This window comes from Malurus melanocephalus, unplaced genomic scaffold, assembly GCF_030028575.1.
Source record: "Malurus melanocephalus ecotype Western Australia unplaced genomic scaffold, MMel_1.1 scaffold_18, whole genome shotgun sequence".
Taxonomy (NCBI): Eukaryota; Metazoa; Chordata; class Aves; order Passeriformes; family Maluridae; genus Malurus; species Malurus melanocephalus.
In genome coordinates this window covers 1,018,974-1,035,698 of record NW_026623250.1, presented here as the reverse complement: position 1 = coordinate 1,035,698, position 16,725 = coordinate 1,018,974, and the positions used below count along the sequence as shown (strand labels likewise).

Sequence of the window (16,725 nt, the reverse complement as noted above, 5' to 3'; positions counted from 1 at the left end):
GTGCATTGGAAAAAATTACCCCTCATTAGTTATTTCCTCACTTTACAATATTGCCTAATCATGAATCCCGAATCATAAGAATGCTTTTTTTTTTTACAGTAGTTTATCTCTTCTGTTATTTCAGTAAAATTGGATTTAGTATTGATAGTAATATTATCCTTTTCACTTTGGTTCTTAAATTATTCTTTTGCACCTTTAGCTTCTGCATTTGAAATCCTGGAGGGTCAGATTGGGGACTGAGGAAATACAAAACCCATAGACTGTGCAGAAAAGGCTTGTTGTATTTGCTTAAGCTTGCAGAGTAGCAGTTCTCCTCTGGTGAAAAAGAAAGAATACAATTCTTTATGTACACTTTCGACATCTTCATGTTCATTGTGTCACTTAATATCCTGGGAACTCATGCTTCATACACTGTCTTCTCTGGCAAGATCTTTGTTCTTATGGATAAGGTTGGGGAGGAGGGGAAGGGGGGCAAGGTGTGTTAAACCATTTTGATTTATTTCCATATCCTTCTGAGCTCTGAATAATTTTGTGATCATGTGTTATTTTCTCCTGTATGACTCCTGAATCAAAGGCTAAATCATTTTACATAAGCGAAAGTCTATTTACAGGCTGTAAAAACCCACTGCTTCCCAGCCGGTTCTTTTTTGCCATCTGTCCCTGTTCTTAACCAATCTTCTTGAATTTCATATACATACTAGTGAATAGATAATAGTCAATAATTACAAATATCTATCCAGTGTAACAAGTGACCTTTTTTAACCTGCATTTTCTTTTACCCTTCACTTATCACGTGTTTTGTTTTCTTTTTCTTATAATTTCTATTTTTCCCTCTTTTTGCGGTCTGTCATTAAATCTGTGTACCCTTAGCTTCCTTTCAGATCTTGCTAATTTTCCCCCTACCACCTCCTCCACTAGTAGGCTGTTATTTCTTTTACTGAGTCAATGCTTCCACACACAATTTCCAAACTCACGCTAAATCAGTCCCAGGCTCCTTGGTACCCACACCATATCTCTCAGTCTCTATGCACATGGGAGATAGAATGTCCTTTTCCCTCCATATTGTGTCTTGCATTTCCATTTTTTTCAGTCTTCTGGCATTCTTAATTTTCATTAATCACTTTTCTTCTCCATTTGAAGATTAAGGATACTGTTCCATGGCAGAAAAACTCAAAAAGCACCAGAAAGTGCTTTTCCTTTAATTTCAGTGTCTAGCCCCTGGCATCTRGAAAATAGAGTGTGGGAGACTTAGAGTAAATCTCTGAATGAGCTTGATACTTCTTTGGGAATGGCATATGCAATCATTGTTYGGCCTTGTAAATTGAGAGAGATTGTTCACAGAATTCTCAAGGATTTGAAAGCGTTTGGTTATATGCAAATTATTTTTCTCTAAGTTAAAATAAATCTTTCCATATTTAAATAGATTCTCATAGATACAATAATGTACATTCTTTGATATTTTTGTAATTCTGAGGTTTTGACCCACAAGGCAGGAGTCTCGAGTGTTTCCAGAATTACTTCTAGCATTGTGTGAAAAATAACCCTTTTTCCACATACTGCTGGGTTTTTTTCTGAAACTGCAAAATTGGTTTTCCTGACATTTTCTGTGGCTTTCAGTTAGACAAGCATCAGTTATGGGCATATCTTCCCAAATCACCTTGAAAGACATTTGCAGCAGAAAGCAGAAAGCAGTGCTTATTCTAGAAATGTTGGGCAGCTTCTGTATTCATGTCTCTTTAGACACACAAGTGAGTAAATATAATTKGAGTTGATAATGTTGTTTTTCATCTGGGCTTTGGTCCTACAAACACTTGCATRACTTTAGTCCTCAACAGTGCTCCTGACAGATTAATATAATTGCTGAAAATACTAATAGTTATGCAGGAGGACTAATAGTTGTTTAAATATGTAGAATTATATAGATATTTGCTGTGTATTTCCTTTTGAAGAAGGATTGAAAAGAATTTCAGAGAATTATAAATTATGWAAAGACTGTCTCCTTATATGTAGAGTATTAAGGATGTGTCTTGGTGCCTGCACAGATTATGTTGTAATGCTGCATACACCAAAATGCAAGTACCATTTTAAGCTTTTGTGGGGTAATCAAAGTGAAAAGCTATGTTCTTTTTGTAAGAAATCTCTTTCCACTGTACTTAGTATGCAAGAAATGTATCAGCACTCAGAACACTCAGCTGAGAAGCTGTGCCAATTCCAGATTAACGTGGGAAATTGATTTTACTGCTTTAAGGATGTAATATTTTTATTATTATTGTGACATTATTCTATCTATGGACAAATTTTAAATGTATTTCAAAGCTCCTACATTTTGAAATGTGTGTTCTAGATTTATTAGAATTAGTTACTACTGTAGCAAGCAGAGTTTTGACCAGTGCATTAGTTATGGTGGATTTTCTTTCTGCTCTGATTTTTATTGTATTTGCAAAACAAAAAGAAAAGCTTCTTACTAAAGGAGAAGATAACCCCAGTAATTATTTCATACTCATTTATTTTCAGTGAACATGTTGGGTGTTTTATTTTTTTCTTTTCTTATCAATAGGCACAGTGGACAATTGGAAAACTTCACTGTCCCTTCTGTAAGGCCTGCTAAGGGGGCTTTAACTTCGTTTGCAACGAAGAATATTCCTGTGGACAGTTAGTAAATAGAAATTACTGCAAAACTGGGACTGGAACTCAACCACCTTTCTCTGTTACATTGTCAAAATCACCAGAAAAACATTTGCTTCTCAGAATTCAGTCTGGTTTTAACAAGGATACCTGCCTTGAAGTGGTAACTGCAACTTTGGAAATTAAAAATCAAAGGCTTTCCTACGYGGCTGGAAGTAATAATGGTGCTGGAAGATTAACAGAAGCACTTTGTCTGGAAACAAGAGCTCCCAGATATGAGATTAAAAGTGAAAAACTTCCCTTAAAAGTATTAAATAAAAAAAGAAATCTCTTGTCTTTCTATTGTATGAAAGTTGTATGCACTGTAAGACCTTTTCACAGAAGGTCACATAGCTTGGATTTAAATATCAGAGAAAGGCTTGTTTTGTTACCTCAATTATATGAAACTTGCAGTATGGGAACACTTTACCCTGGTCAAAATGAAAATCCACCTGTTTATGCGCAAGGCGGCTTGCAATTRGAGTCCAGTAGGAAAGATGATAGTTCTTTTCAGGATCTGTATAGTTCCAGGACTGATATAGGACAAAACCAATTTCAGGTTACTTCCATTGCCACATTTACACACAGAGAAACAGAAAGTGAGTGTGGTTTTGAAGCTACTGGACTATCTTCTGGGAGTGTCATTGCTGATGGGTCACCATTCATGATGAACCTTTCTTGGCCTACAAGGGCTGTAGAAGACAAACAGTGCATCACACCTGTTCGTCTTGTGCAGCCTACGAGTATTTCCTTCAATCAAAAGCTGAGTAAAAGTGGAAGWAACAAGTCAAAAAGCTTGAGGAGGAATCAAAGAAGGCGAGAGCTAAGTCTACAGAAACAAGTAAGTGTTCTAAATTAATTATTCTACTTTTTTTGTAAAGTTTGGCTTGATTTTATAAATAAGTCTGTCTCTTTTTTTCAGTGTTTTCTCTTAATACTGGTTTAATGTGGAACTGTCTAGAATTTGGTATCTGGCAAGTTAAGATTTATTACCTCTACCTGTATTAAGTTTTTTTCTAATTCAACCATATCAGGTTTTCTTTCTGTGCAAAATCAAGCTGTGGTGGCTTCTGATTGGCCTTCTTAGTGTTTTGTGATGTAATAATCACGAAGTGATTGAAGTGGGAAAAAACAGTGACATTTAATCAATGTGATTAAAGAAAAACAAAACATTTGAATCTTCTAAATGAGAAAAGAAATCCTACAATGTCAGAATTTTCAAACTTTTAGCTAATGGCATTTTGAGTTAACTTTACAGCTAAGATTGCTTTAAAAGATAATTAACATTTACTGGTTTTGGCCAAATATTTTTCTGTGAGTAAAGGTTGCTCACTGATAACTGCTATTTCAGTTAGTCTTTAGTAGGTAAATACTTTTTCTGCAAATCTAACAGAAACTTTTTCATATTCTTATCAATTATAAAATAACGGTTTCTTACGTCAAACCATCCAAAGCAGAACGAATTAAAGGCCATAGGTAGTCGCAATTTTTGGTGGAGGGCTGAGAAGAAATGCCAGTCTTAAAATGACTATTGGTTTTGGTTTGCTGTCAAATTTAGTAGAATGACTAATTATGTATATGCCTTTGAAAGAAATTTTCTTAAATTAACTGCACCAGAATAACTGTGTGGTAAGCAAGGATAAACATAACAACTAATCAGAGAAGTCTGATGTCTTGGTTTTGTAAGACAGGTGCTTGCCAATGAAAGCAGGGACCCTCCTTGGAGTGGTGGATATGACCCCCCTTCCCCCAATGATAGCAACAACCAACCCAGCYGCAAACCCAGTGACAGCCTCACACACAGACACAGCCTCCCCTTTGGTGCAGTTACCGTCCCAGCTGGCAGGGGCGCTGTTGGCTCTGGCCACGGTCCATGCGATGATTCCCCAGCAGCTGCAGGGGGCGCTGTGCCGCGGGTCCCGGTGGGTTCAGATCTCCCACGTGGCTGATGRCGGGCATAAACCGGCAGAGATGGATGGAGAAAAGTTCCTCTACAAACTCACAGCGGAAAACGCTGATCCTGATGCTCCTCTGGATAGCAAGGAGCCTCAGAACGGCCAGATGGGCAAAAGACGAGCAGAATCCCAYGGCTGCAGACGGGATGCAGCAGATCTCGACCACTGTAGCTGGAATCGCAGGGGTCCCCGGCAAGGCACGGGGGCAGAAGATCACAGTGCAGTGAACAGGAACCAATGACCGGAGATGCTGGGTTCTGCAGCAGCAGGACCACCGTCCTCCCTGAGCCAAGCTGGGCAGGAAGTGAAGCTATCCCCTGCCGCATACACACACGCCCTCCCCGAGCCCAAAACTCCTGCAAGAACTTCCCTCTCTCCAAAGAGAGGGATTAAAAAAAAAACCTGCCAGCTAGGAGCAGTGCCCAGGGAGACCCTTTGGGTGGGGCAAAGGTTCTTTTGTCTTCCCCAATCGCCCAACCATCAAAAGAGTGACTTGGCAATCAGTGTATCCCAGCAACAAAATGGGAAAGAAAAAATCCCCAAGAAAGGAAACAAAAGGAGAAACCTTAACCCACAACATCTGATTATTCCTAAAGGAATTGCTCCTACTTCAGGTACGTTTGTCATTGTGAATTCAACATTAAGAGAGATACTTAGAGGCTCTTTCTCTCAATTAAGAGTGAGAACCAGCTTGAAAATGTAATGGATCTGGGACATATTATGAGTCTTTTCAGYGTGGTGTGCATTTAATCTTTCATCTTTAGGAAGGGTTAGGGTTTTTATTTTTCTTAAATATTTAAATTGACACTGACACCTTTTGAAAACATTTTCTTGTTTTGGAAAATGCATCTCTAAAGTTGAGAGTGTGGCCCTCTTAATATTGAATACTTGTTTCCTAATAAGTCTAACAATTCTTAGCTAAGTCCCTAAAATGGTTTCAAAAATTGCAGCTCTCATTATTTTGGTAAATGAAATGATGATGCACAAACACTATGTATATGAGCATTTTCACCGTYGTGTCATCTACAGTCTCTCCAGACACTTTAATCTTTAGATGTTACTTTCAAGAATAAAACATTGTTCAGATTTTTAAATTTTCGATAGCTAAGAAGATACTTTCAGAGCTTCTTATTTTTCAAACATGTTTAATCAATTCCTACATTATTTTAGTTACATTTGTTAAGATTCCATTATATTGGAGAGATGTCTCTGCCAAAATTAGGCTGTAAGCCTAGGGACCATATGCTAAAGTTGATAGTACGGATTTCATTTAACTATAGATGGGAGCTAAAGGAAAATAGAAAGAAATAGAAAAAGAGAGGAGGGGAATGACAAAGAGTAACAGAGGGGCAGTTTAAGTAAAAAGTTATCACCATCCGAGGATCCAGACACCATCCCATTGGTCCTCTTCTGGTCTACTGAGTGGTGGGGATCCAAGGTCACTCAAAACTTGTCCTCATTTATACATTTTAGTAAACAAAAGAATCAATGCTCACTGTGTAGGCAGTTCTCCTACTCTATTGGTGAAATGATTCCCCACTTCTAATGCTAAGGAGTCCCCTGCTCAATCTTCTTTTGAGTCAGTTGGCCATGGCTTCTCCCTTCTGGTCCCCGTCGAGCTGATTGTCAGCACAGTTATTGAGTTGACTTTCCTTACATCACCTTGTGGCTCTAATACTATATCCAAAAGACTTTTGCTCGATTCATAAGTTATCCATGGGAGTGATGAAAAAAGTAGAACGCAGTAGAAAAAACAGAAAGAGCAGAAGCAATAACACAAGTAATCATACAATATACAACAGCTATGCCAGTCTTTTTTGTATTAAAAACACAAATCCAGCTGTAATTGTCAACCCAATTCTGGTTAGCCACTGCCCCTGCTGGGTGATTCCCAAGGATCAGAGTATGTTTTAACGGGTAGTGGGTGTGATGGATTCCACAATACTGTATCTGTTGGATGTGGGCCCAAATTAGCCATAGAATTACATAGTGGGTCTTGATTTTTAAATCCCGTAGAGAGGTATCCCCAACAGGTACACATACCATGTATTAAGATGCATCAGTTCAGCCTAATCTGAAACAGATCTTCAGGTGCCTTTGTACAACTGATTACCTCTGCACACTGGAATCAAGTTTGACGGTTGGCAAGGTGTGCTTACATATTTCAAAGTCTTTAAAATAATGTTCTGTCTCGACCACATTCACATGTAGTTGGAAGAATTTTATAGGTAATATTCTTGTCTGGCTGGGCAATTCTATAAACCATAGAAAATTAACTTCTAGCTTGCAAAATTTTCATTCAAAATAKAAAAAGTTCTTATAAAAACATGTTTATATCAGGTGCATACTCTGTTGTCCAGGGGATGGAGTATTGCTCCATTTCATTTTAATAATCCTGACATAAAACAAACTTTCAAATTTAGTTTTACTATCCCAAGTTGCTTTTTTTCTCCCTTTTTTTTTTTTTTTTAAGAAAAGAAATTTTAGGGGACAAATTGCCCTCATCACATTCCTTTTTAATTGCTGCCACAGTAAATTGCACCCACAACTGAGAAGCATGTGTGGTGCAGCATGTGCTGTAGTTACCATATTGATTAGCATAACTAAAAGAAATGAGGTGAAGACAAAATACTATTAGGACACATAGTAGGAACCCCAGTTGTACATCAGACTTTTTCAAGTGGGAATACAAGTCTCTGATTTGCTTTGGAATGTTTCATGTTMGATAACATATAGGTCCAAAAATGGTCACAGGTAAAGTTGCTTAAGAGTTGGTAAAAGTTTTCTTAGTATTTTACCCACATCCGGTTTGGAGTCCATGGCTATCTGTCCTRATCTGGAAAGGAAATGGTCACCCATTTCCCATGTAACACTGTCTTTTGTTTTGTTAGGGTTATTCAGTTCTCCCATTATTGTCTCTGAAAAATTTAGCCAAATCATATATCTAAAGCCTTTTGAGGCAGAACTGATTAATACATACTTGTACGATTCCAAATATGTATAAATTCTAATACTAACTCCCATTTGATTTAGACAAAATTACACATTCATAAGGCAAAAGTAAGAGCTCTTCCCACACCATTTTTTCCCCATAAAAGACAATAAACTTGGCAAAAATCAAACTAACAACACATAAAGTGGTTTGACTAATATATGGTCCCCCAACATGTCACTTGCAATGAAAACACAAGCAAATAACAAACATTAATAAGCTGATAATAGAAGCAGTTAGGGTGGCAGTTATAAGTTTCGTCMGTTCCACGCAGCTCCATCTCATCTGTTGGCAGGTTCCTATAAAAAGAAAAGTGAAAATTTGGCCTACTACAGACAGATTTTTAGGAGGAAGGGATATCCATCCAGTGGGTTTTATTCAAAGGTCCTGTGTCTATCACAAAGGTAAAAGGGCCTGAAGGAAAAGTCATCTTCTTGGCTGTCTTCTGTGAGCTTTGTCAGGTAAATCCACAAGCGTTCACCCACTTGGAACTGCTTCTTTTSATCTTTGGTTTGGGCAGGGGTTGCTGGCCCTCCTGGAAGAAGGAAACAACAGAAACTTCCCTGGCAACGTATCCCCTAGTGATTCAAATTGTTTAACTGCTTGAGTTTGTTACATCTCAGGGAGAGTTTTAACTTCTGTTTCATRAAGCGTTTGATGCGTTATTCTTGTTTCGTCCCTCATCTTTTCACAGGGATTTTCTCCAATTATTTTCATATCTGTAGAGAATGAGACTGTAAAAATTTGGAGAAGTGCAATCACTTGTGAATTACAGTGCTTTAACATCTTAACCTGGATTTCTTTTAGGGTTAAGATTAACAAACTTCAGCTTCTCAGCCAGGAGCCATGAATTAACCTTATCAGTTTGGCCGATAACAATGGCTCAATTTACCTCAGTGATTTTAATTCTTTTCCATCCGGGAAGTACACCCAGCTTCTCAGTATCCCACTGCATTAATATTAATGGATTTCAGTCTTGCCAATTTATGGCCAAGCTTTGATATCTCTGTAGCTGTATACCGCACTATTTTAGTAGCTGTTTKCTGATCCTGACAATCACTTGTGGGTTCCATTTTAATTAAGGGTCAGCATGGTACTTTCTTGTCATCCAGTGTGAATGCAAACATTAAATTTTGCTCTTTATCAGAAAAATGGTCTCATTCATTGTCTCTCACAATTCCTCCACTGAACAAAAAACATCAAGTTACAAGGCCATGTTTCAGAGAATGTTACAGGTTCAACATCCTGTAATTCTTCTCCCTAAGAGTCTCTCTCATGCGCATTCCTAAAGCTTTTGGACATCATCATGCTTGAAAGCAAGCAGTGCCTCCACTTGCATTCTTTTTTCCTTTTCCTTATTTAACTGAAAGTACAATTCTTTCACCAAATCTTGTAAGGATAGCATTATTTCATCTTCAGATTTTTGAATAAATAATAGCACATTATGAATAACCAATAGGTTAGTTTTCTTGTGTCAGCTCGGTCTCTGGGGTAGAGGGGCAGCTAAAAAATTTTTCAAGGAAGGACAACAAAGTATTTTTTTACAYTGGACATCTTGGACACTTTTTTTCCCATAAATTTCCACAGGAGAAACCAGGGAGCTGGTCTCTTCAGAGAAAAGCTGTGTCAGTTTCCGTGAGTTCCCAGCAAAGGAGCCACACAACCCCCCTACAGGGAATCATACTATTGTTAAAGGCACTTCAGTTCAGAGACCAGAATCCTGCCAACTATGCCAAAATAATGTAAAAATCTCATTTTTGGAGAGATGTCTCTGCCAAAATTAAGGTGAAAACAAGACCATATGCTGAAGTTAATAGTATGGATTTCATTTAACTGTAGATGGGAGCTAAAGGAAGATAGAAGGAAATAGAAAAAGAGAGGAGGGGAGTGACAAAGAGGCAGATTAAGTAAAACGTCATCATCACCTGTGGATCCAGACACCATCTGGTTGATCCTCTTCTGGTCTTCTGAGTGATGGGGATCCAAGGTCACTCAAAACTTGTCCCCATTCGTACATGTAAGCAAACAAAGGAATCAATGCTCACTGTGTAGGCAGTTCTCCTACTCTATTGGTGAAATGATTCCCCACTTCTAATGCTAAGGAGTCCCCTGCTCAGTCTTCTTCTGAGTCAGTTGGCCATGGCTTCTCCCTTCTGGACCCAGTTGGAGCTGATTGTCAGCACAGTTACTGAGTTGGCTTTCCTTATTGATTCTTTGTCTTCATTATCAGTGCTCCCTCAGCTTGTTTGCCTCTTCTTAATCTGCAATAATCAGACAATATTACCACCTTTATCTTATCTTAAGTTCCCATCATGTGCCTTGATTTACTGTCCAGGTTTCCAAGAACTGACAAGGGCATATCCAACAGTGGCAGGTCGGGGTGGTGGGGCAGCATGGTTGCAGATAAGCAGTTGCCTTTAGATATAGTTTGCCATAAAGGGGAAAGTCCTTTGGTGATCTTGATGGTGTTTGAGGCAGTTATGATCTATAAGTCTTTTACAATATTGTGTAGAAAATTATGTACAGTTTATAAATCTCTTAAAACTCATCAGTAAACATGCAGTTTACAAAATACAAGAAATTTCAAAATTAGTATGTAAACTAAGTGATTGATTTCAAGTAGTAGTCTTCAGAAGAAGATATTTTGTTTTTTGTTTTTTTTGCAATCATGGCATGGAATATTTAAATGGCTTTACTTCTTAGACTGTGTCAAGCAGCACATGTGGCTAGTGCAGCTGTGTTTCCCAGAGCTGAGGTATCTTCCTAGGAAAATGTGACTGAAGATAATCACATCTTCTTTACAGTCTGATGTATCGTAAGCAGGAAAGATCATTTGCCGTGCACTCCATTTTGTGGCTGCTCACTTTTCATGTCAGTCTGGTATCCTCCTTTTATTTTTGCAAGTTTTACTTTTCATACATTTCTTCAGTATTCTAACATTCCTCCTGGTAAAAATGTGCATTTTGTCACTCTGGTACTTCCAGTAGAAATCTGATCTGTGGTATTTTGTAACCATGATCTCTAACATACCCTATATGCTTAAGCTATTGGTGAAACTTAATGAAGAGAAAAACACATCAATCTCTGGATGGAGTGAAAGAGTTTTGATAAATGATAGTGGGAAGTAAAGAATTTAAGTACTCTTTTAAGAATTACTTCAGTGCAGCAGAACCCTGATGTGAGATATATATCTTCAAAGATGTCTCTATTAAAAGTACTAAGCATGTAATTTTTACCTTTAATTAGAGCAGTCTGAGATAGTAAACCTTTTCAGACTTTGAAATATCTTAGTCAATGGAAGAGGTGCTTTACCAAGTTCATTTTATAACAAGATAGCTATCTGTCAAAATATTTTTTTTCTGGCTTACAGAAAGGAAAAGTGTGGCCATAAACATTGTGTAGCAGCAGATTGCACTTTGTTATTAAATTGAAGTTTATAAACCTTGAATTGTAGTGGTTCTGTGGGCTCCTGACCTGCACTTCCTCCAGAGACTTGCCCTGATGCAGGTTCTGAGGTGTAGGTGCAGGACTGAGCTGCTAGTAACAGTAGAGGGACCCAAGCTTCCTCTGTTCTGCAAAGGACAGCTCATACTGATTGTGCAAGGGAATGCTTGCATTTTGTATGTGTGTGTGTTAACATCTGTGTTCATGGGGGATTTTTAGGCTTCTGTTAGGGTATGATTATATTGTTAGCATATGATAATTATATAAATTGATACAGTATGATAACAGCTACTTAAGTCTAGGAATTGGCAATATAGTAATGGTTCTTGTTATGGTTGCTATAGCCAGGAAGATGAACTATTTCTTTTATAAATTCAAATTTGTGTGTATTTGGTTGTATGTATGTTGTTTGCTAATGCATGAAGCTTGTATTAATTTTCTGAAAGAAAGATCTCAGAAAAATACCATTTGTGACTTCTCCACTTATACTGAATTTTTTCTCACAATCGTTTTACATTGAGGAAGGCTATGCAGTTAACTTCAAAACTGCAGTATCCTCTTGGAAAGGATCCTGACTTGCAAAGTGAACTATTGGCAGTTTTGCTTCATTTCTTAATGTCACTTCTCTGGTTCTTCTGTATCATTTTGAAAAAATCAGTGTTTTACCTTACGATGATGGCTAGTGGACAGTTTGCTTTCATGCTCCTAGTGTTAATCTGAATTCTGGATAAAAACTGAGATACTGCATTGTTTATCCACACTGTCTAACAATACTAACTGGTATTGTTATCTCACCCTGCAGCCTTGAGTTTTCAAGTTCATACAAATATCCTCTAGCAACTGACAGTCTTGTAGTGAAGGTGCTAGGCTTTAAAGGTTTAACTTTTGACCAAAGTTCACTTCATCTATGCAAGTCTCTTTTTCACGTACACACTTGTTTACAATTCTTTTTCTTGTACTGTCATGTTTTTATTGAATCTGTAAATCCTTTAAGTGAATAGTTACGCTATCATGGGATTTCAGTCACTCTTTCTGTGACGATACTCAACAAGAATTATTCTTGGATTGCTTATGGATCCCTCGGCTGGCTGCTGAGGGGCTARAATCATTATTTAGTATTGGCACCAAAGTAAAACATGGGATTTCTTTAACAGACCTCTGGGAAGTTTCTCATAGCTGTTTTAGTCACCAGTGTCAACCCAGTGCCCCATTTCRTGTGATCCCATGCTTGTACTCATATGTGTTGTGTCTTGGATCTTTGTTTCTCARGACCTCTGCTATTATTAGCAACCCTACATTTCGTCATTATATTAGCAATGCAAATCTCGTTGTACATGGAATAACTGCTTTTAGTTGTTGTACCATAGGAAGATAAGAAAAGTAAAACAAATTAACTGCAGACATCTGGTTCGTTAGAGGAATTGCTGTCACAGCTAAACAATGTGAAGGCAAGCAGCAGGCAGGGCAAGGGGAATCAGCCCCACYGAGCATGGCCTCAGCCCTGATGCCTTTCAAGTTCACTGCTCAGCTAGTAGCTGTTCCTAACAGCAGCAGTGCAGCATTATAGGCCTATGTGGTTACTTGCAGCAGTGTCTTCTGTAACTTCCTGATAAAAGGAGGGGAGAAATGCTTGGCGTGGGTTGCTTTGCTTTTGCTCTGTTTGTAACAATTGTTGTTACATGGTGACTTTTGTTATTAGCACATTCATTCTGTCACTGATAATAAACGGAATTAAGAAGAGGGGATTAAAACTGATGGATTCATGCCCAAATACATTATTTACCTTGGTTAAATTACAGTTGTGATTTCTGTGGAAGTTGCATCTGAGTAAAATAGCACGTTAAGGCTACTGTTTTCTGAGATGCACCTGAACCTCCTGTTGCAAGCATTTGAACTCCAGTATTTTAGATTTTAAATACTTTTATCTCCAGTCTTTTTATGCTGTTATTTGTGATTACAACTTTTGAGGTATTTTCTAACCTGACATCTTCTGCTGTTTGACATGTCTTCTACACAATTTGCTGTTAATAATAATAAGAGGAATAAACAGCTTTGCAAATTTGGAGGGAGAACCTTTGCTTGCATTTGGTTATGAGTTATATTGTAAGCTACTTAACACTTGAGTTGAAAAAGAGGGAAAATTGCTTAGAATGCTACTGGATAAAAACCGTATATCAGGATTGTCTGAATGGAGCTGTGTGTACTTTAAAATATTTTATGATCACCTTGAAGCTAGATTATATAGACAAGAAGATAGGGTGGCTGCACTGTCATAATAGCTCTACTGAAGGCCAAAATAGCTGGCTATGCTGTGAATTTATTCCTTCATTTAAATGAAATACATGTTATTAAGCCTCTTGTCTATGAAATATGTTTAGGATATATAGGTATTATAGAATGATCTCAGCATAGTGGAATTCAGTGAGCTGTTATGTATTGTGTGCCCATCTTGCAAAAGAGGGCAGGAGATCATCTGTTATTTGCTGTGCCAGGCCAGCATTGGAGGTTAGTATGCTGAGAAGAGGCAACAGTGTTCACTGCCATATTTGTGCTCTTCCTGYATCCTTGGTAATATAGTTTTCCTGAAGAGGGACACAGAAAGTCCCCGGATACAGCCACCTCTGCCTTAAATAGTAACAAACGGATAATGCTWCAACCTAAAGGATTAATAGCTGGGTTAAGGTCCTATGCCACAAATAAGAAAATCCTGATGCATCCTCACAGCCACTGTGTCTTGCAGGATAAAAATGACAAAAGAAGGAAATAGCCCCCTGAAATTAATTAAATATTTTATTGCTAACTGTCTGGGAAAAAAATAAAAACCTGTGTTTTTTCAACAAATAACCACAGAATGTTTGCAACTGTTCCAACACTGTATTGGTTGCTATTCCAAGAAAATACTGATGATCAGCCTAGAAATATAGAAACTCTGTTTTTTTTTTCTTTTATAAGCTGTAAGGTATGGAAACTATTATTTTAGTTTCTCTAGAGGCTCACAGACAACCTAGATCATAATTTATGAAATTTGCAGTTTCTCAGTTGAGAAAGATGATGACCTCTTATGGTCATATTATGCAGTTAGGTGAATCCCATAATTTCAGCAGAGATTCTTATTACACATAGAGTGAAGAGCACACTAAATTGGAGTTATATAAGATGCTTGGTGGCAGATGAAAATCAAAGTTCAACAGCGGGAGGAACACTAATACAAGCGTACTTTCATATTATGAGTTTTACTGTGTATCACCAGAAAAATAACGTCAAATACACAGGAAGGAGACAATTTAGGATAGAATTCTACAAAAAAAAAAAAAAAATTGTGCCCCTAGTTCTTCATTTCTATGAATTGTTCTGACTCATTCTCAGTGACTAAGAGTTTGAGTAACTTTTGTATTTCTGATTGGTTTTCAGGGTATTAAACTCTCTGACTACATATAAACTGAGGTAAATAAAATGTGGCTTGTATGGAGATTTCAGTGCAGTACTCGGTTCTTCAAATTAGAAAAAAATTCCGGGAAATATTTCCTAACATCTGGGAGTATTAAAGCTTTGTACTCTTGTATAGAATCAGAATCATAGAATGGTTTGGATTGAAGGGACCTTAAAGATCATCTCATTTTAACTCCTCCGCCCCTCTGTCTTCCTTCCAGTAGACCATGCTGCTCAAATCCTGTCCAACCTGGCCTTGAGCACTTTTAGGGATGAGACAACCACAATTATTTTGTAGCAGTCGATCTGTCTATGAATGTTTTTAATCCATGACTTTTATTAACTTTAATAAACTTCAATAATTTTCAACTCCAAAACATTTATTTTCCTCATGATTGCTTTCGGGAGAAAATAATGCTATCTGAAAATAATCTCTTTCCTTACATTTCTTTAATTATATTAGATAAAATTGCTGGCAGTCATTGAAAAGAAGTCACTGACACATCCAAAAGGTATCATACTAACAGAGCAGATAAAATCTCATGACTGTTTATGCCATTGAGAAGCACTCAGTGAGTCTAGTAGGAAATAGCAAAACTAAAGCAGTGAATTAGGAAAAGGAATTTTTGTATATATTACTGCAGAGATGTTGTATGGTAACAGCGTTTCAGAATTAAGGAAATAATTCAGAAGTAAGAAAAGGTAGACCTAGTCTAACAGCTGTAGAAGCTGGCAGTGTTTTGTGCATATAGATGTCCTTTTAACATCCAAAGTACAAGTTTATACCGACAAGTTCAATTAAAAAAAAGTTTCCTATGCAATGATTTAACACCATTAGGACTGTAAAACTGACAATATAATTTTTTTAAGCTAGTTATTGCCAAGATTTTATTTGGAACCGATTTTATTTTTCTGATACATGTGATCCTCTAATGCATTATATCAACACCTAAATTATAATGATTTGTGATTCTCTAATGCTTTAGATCAACATGTAAATTATATTGGTTACACATCAGAAGGATGCATTGTTTCCTTAATAGATGATTTAGCTAAAACGGTGCTTCGCATTTGATACAATTTGGAATTAGGGGGTTGGAATGTTTGTTGGGATTTCTTTCTCTTAATTTGTTTTCAAGGGTATATCTGCTATACATRAGAATGCTAGAAATTTGTCAGTTTCCCTTATTAATAATTTGTAACCAAATTTCTATTTAAAGTTCTTTAATCTTTCATTTGAGTATTAGGAGACAGGTTGTATTGTTTCTAAAGGAGGAGATTGGATTATGAGCAAGAAAACATTTGGACATATTGAAAATGAAGAAATTAAATGTCTCAATTCATTAATAATCTTTTATTTTTGAAAATGCTACGAGTTAGAAGAAATGTATTCATTAGACAAGGCTTTCTCCCTGTACTCTTCATAAAAAAGATACCAAACTTTGGCAAAAGGTTAATCAAATCTTAGTATTTTGTAGTTCAAAAAGTTGAAGTGATCTTATTTTCATATTTTGTATATCTAATTTTCTTCTGCATACAGCATGAGGAGAGCCTGTACTACTTAGACCAATCAATTTTGTATGATTAGTAGAAGTATGTAGAACCAAATAAATATTTTACATTATGAACGCTCATCTAAATAAATAATCTAATCTCCCTACTTTTAATGGCATTATTTCTTTCATTTGTATTTTGCTCAATAGCTTTTAAAAGCTATTTTGAGTTTTGCTTTGGATTTAGACTTTTTGCTAAAGTGCACTGCTAATGCAGATTCTGAAGCAAATTGAAAATAATTAGCTAGCAGCTTGAGAACTAAAATGAGATCCTACCTAAGGGTCATTAAGTGGAACCAACTGGTGAAGGAAGAAGATTCTCAATTACTTCCATAAATGCAAAAATTTTAATTTTTGTTTTTATAAAAAATGTACAAAAAAAAGAGAAATTGCTAAAAAAAAAAAAAAAAAAAAAAAAACAACTCTCCCCCCCCAAAAAAAGAAAAAGTTTAAGAAACAAGAATTTCATGAACTTTTTAAAAAGCAGAATTAGAAGATCAAGAATTTATGTAATCTAGAATATCCTGTTTCCATTTTCAGATTAAAATTAATATGTCTCAGGAAGAGGAGAGCTAGAATTATTGTGCAACTCTGAAGTGCCCTTAAAACAAAACTCCACCTGTGTGCTTACCCCAGTGTTCTTGTCATTAGTTTTCAAGCCAAATAATCTACAGATTAAAAAAATACG

The 16,725-nt window shown here is 36.8% G+C and overlaps 1 protein-coding gene across 1 annotated transcript in view; it reads left to right on the top strand.

Annotated features, from left to right (window-relative positions):
• RNF180 (ring finger protein 180) overlaps positions 1 to 16,725 on the top strand; it is a 126,983-nt gene that overhangs the window by 64,388 nt on the left and 45,870 nt on the right. Inside the window, 1 exon segment of the mRNA XM_057389579.1 lies at positions 2,556 to 3,505. Within this exon segment, the coding sequence (XP_057245562.1) occupies positions 2,556 to 3,505 (950 nt within the window).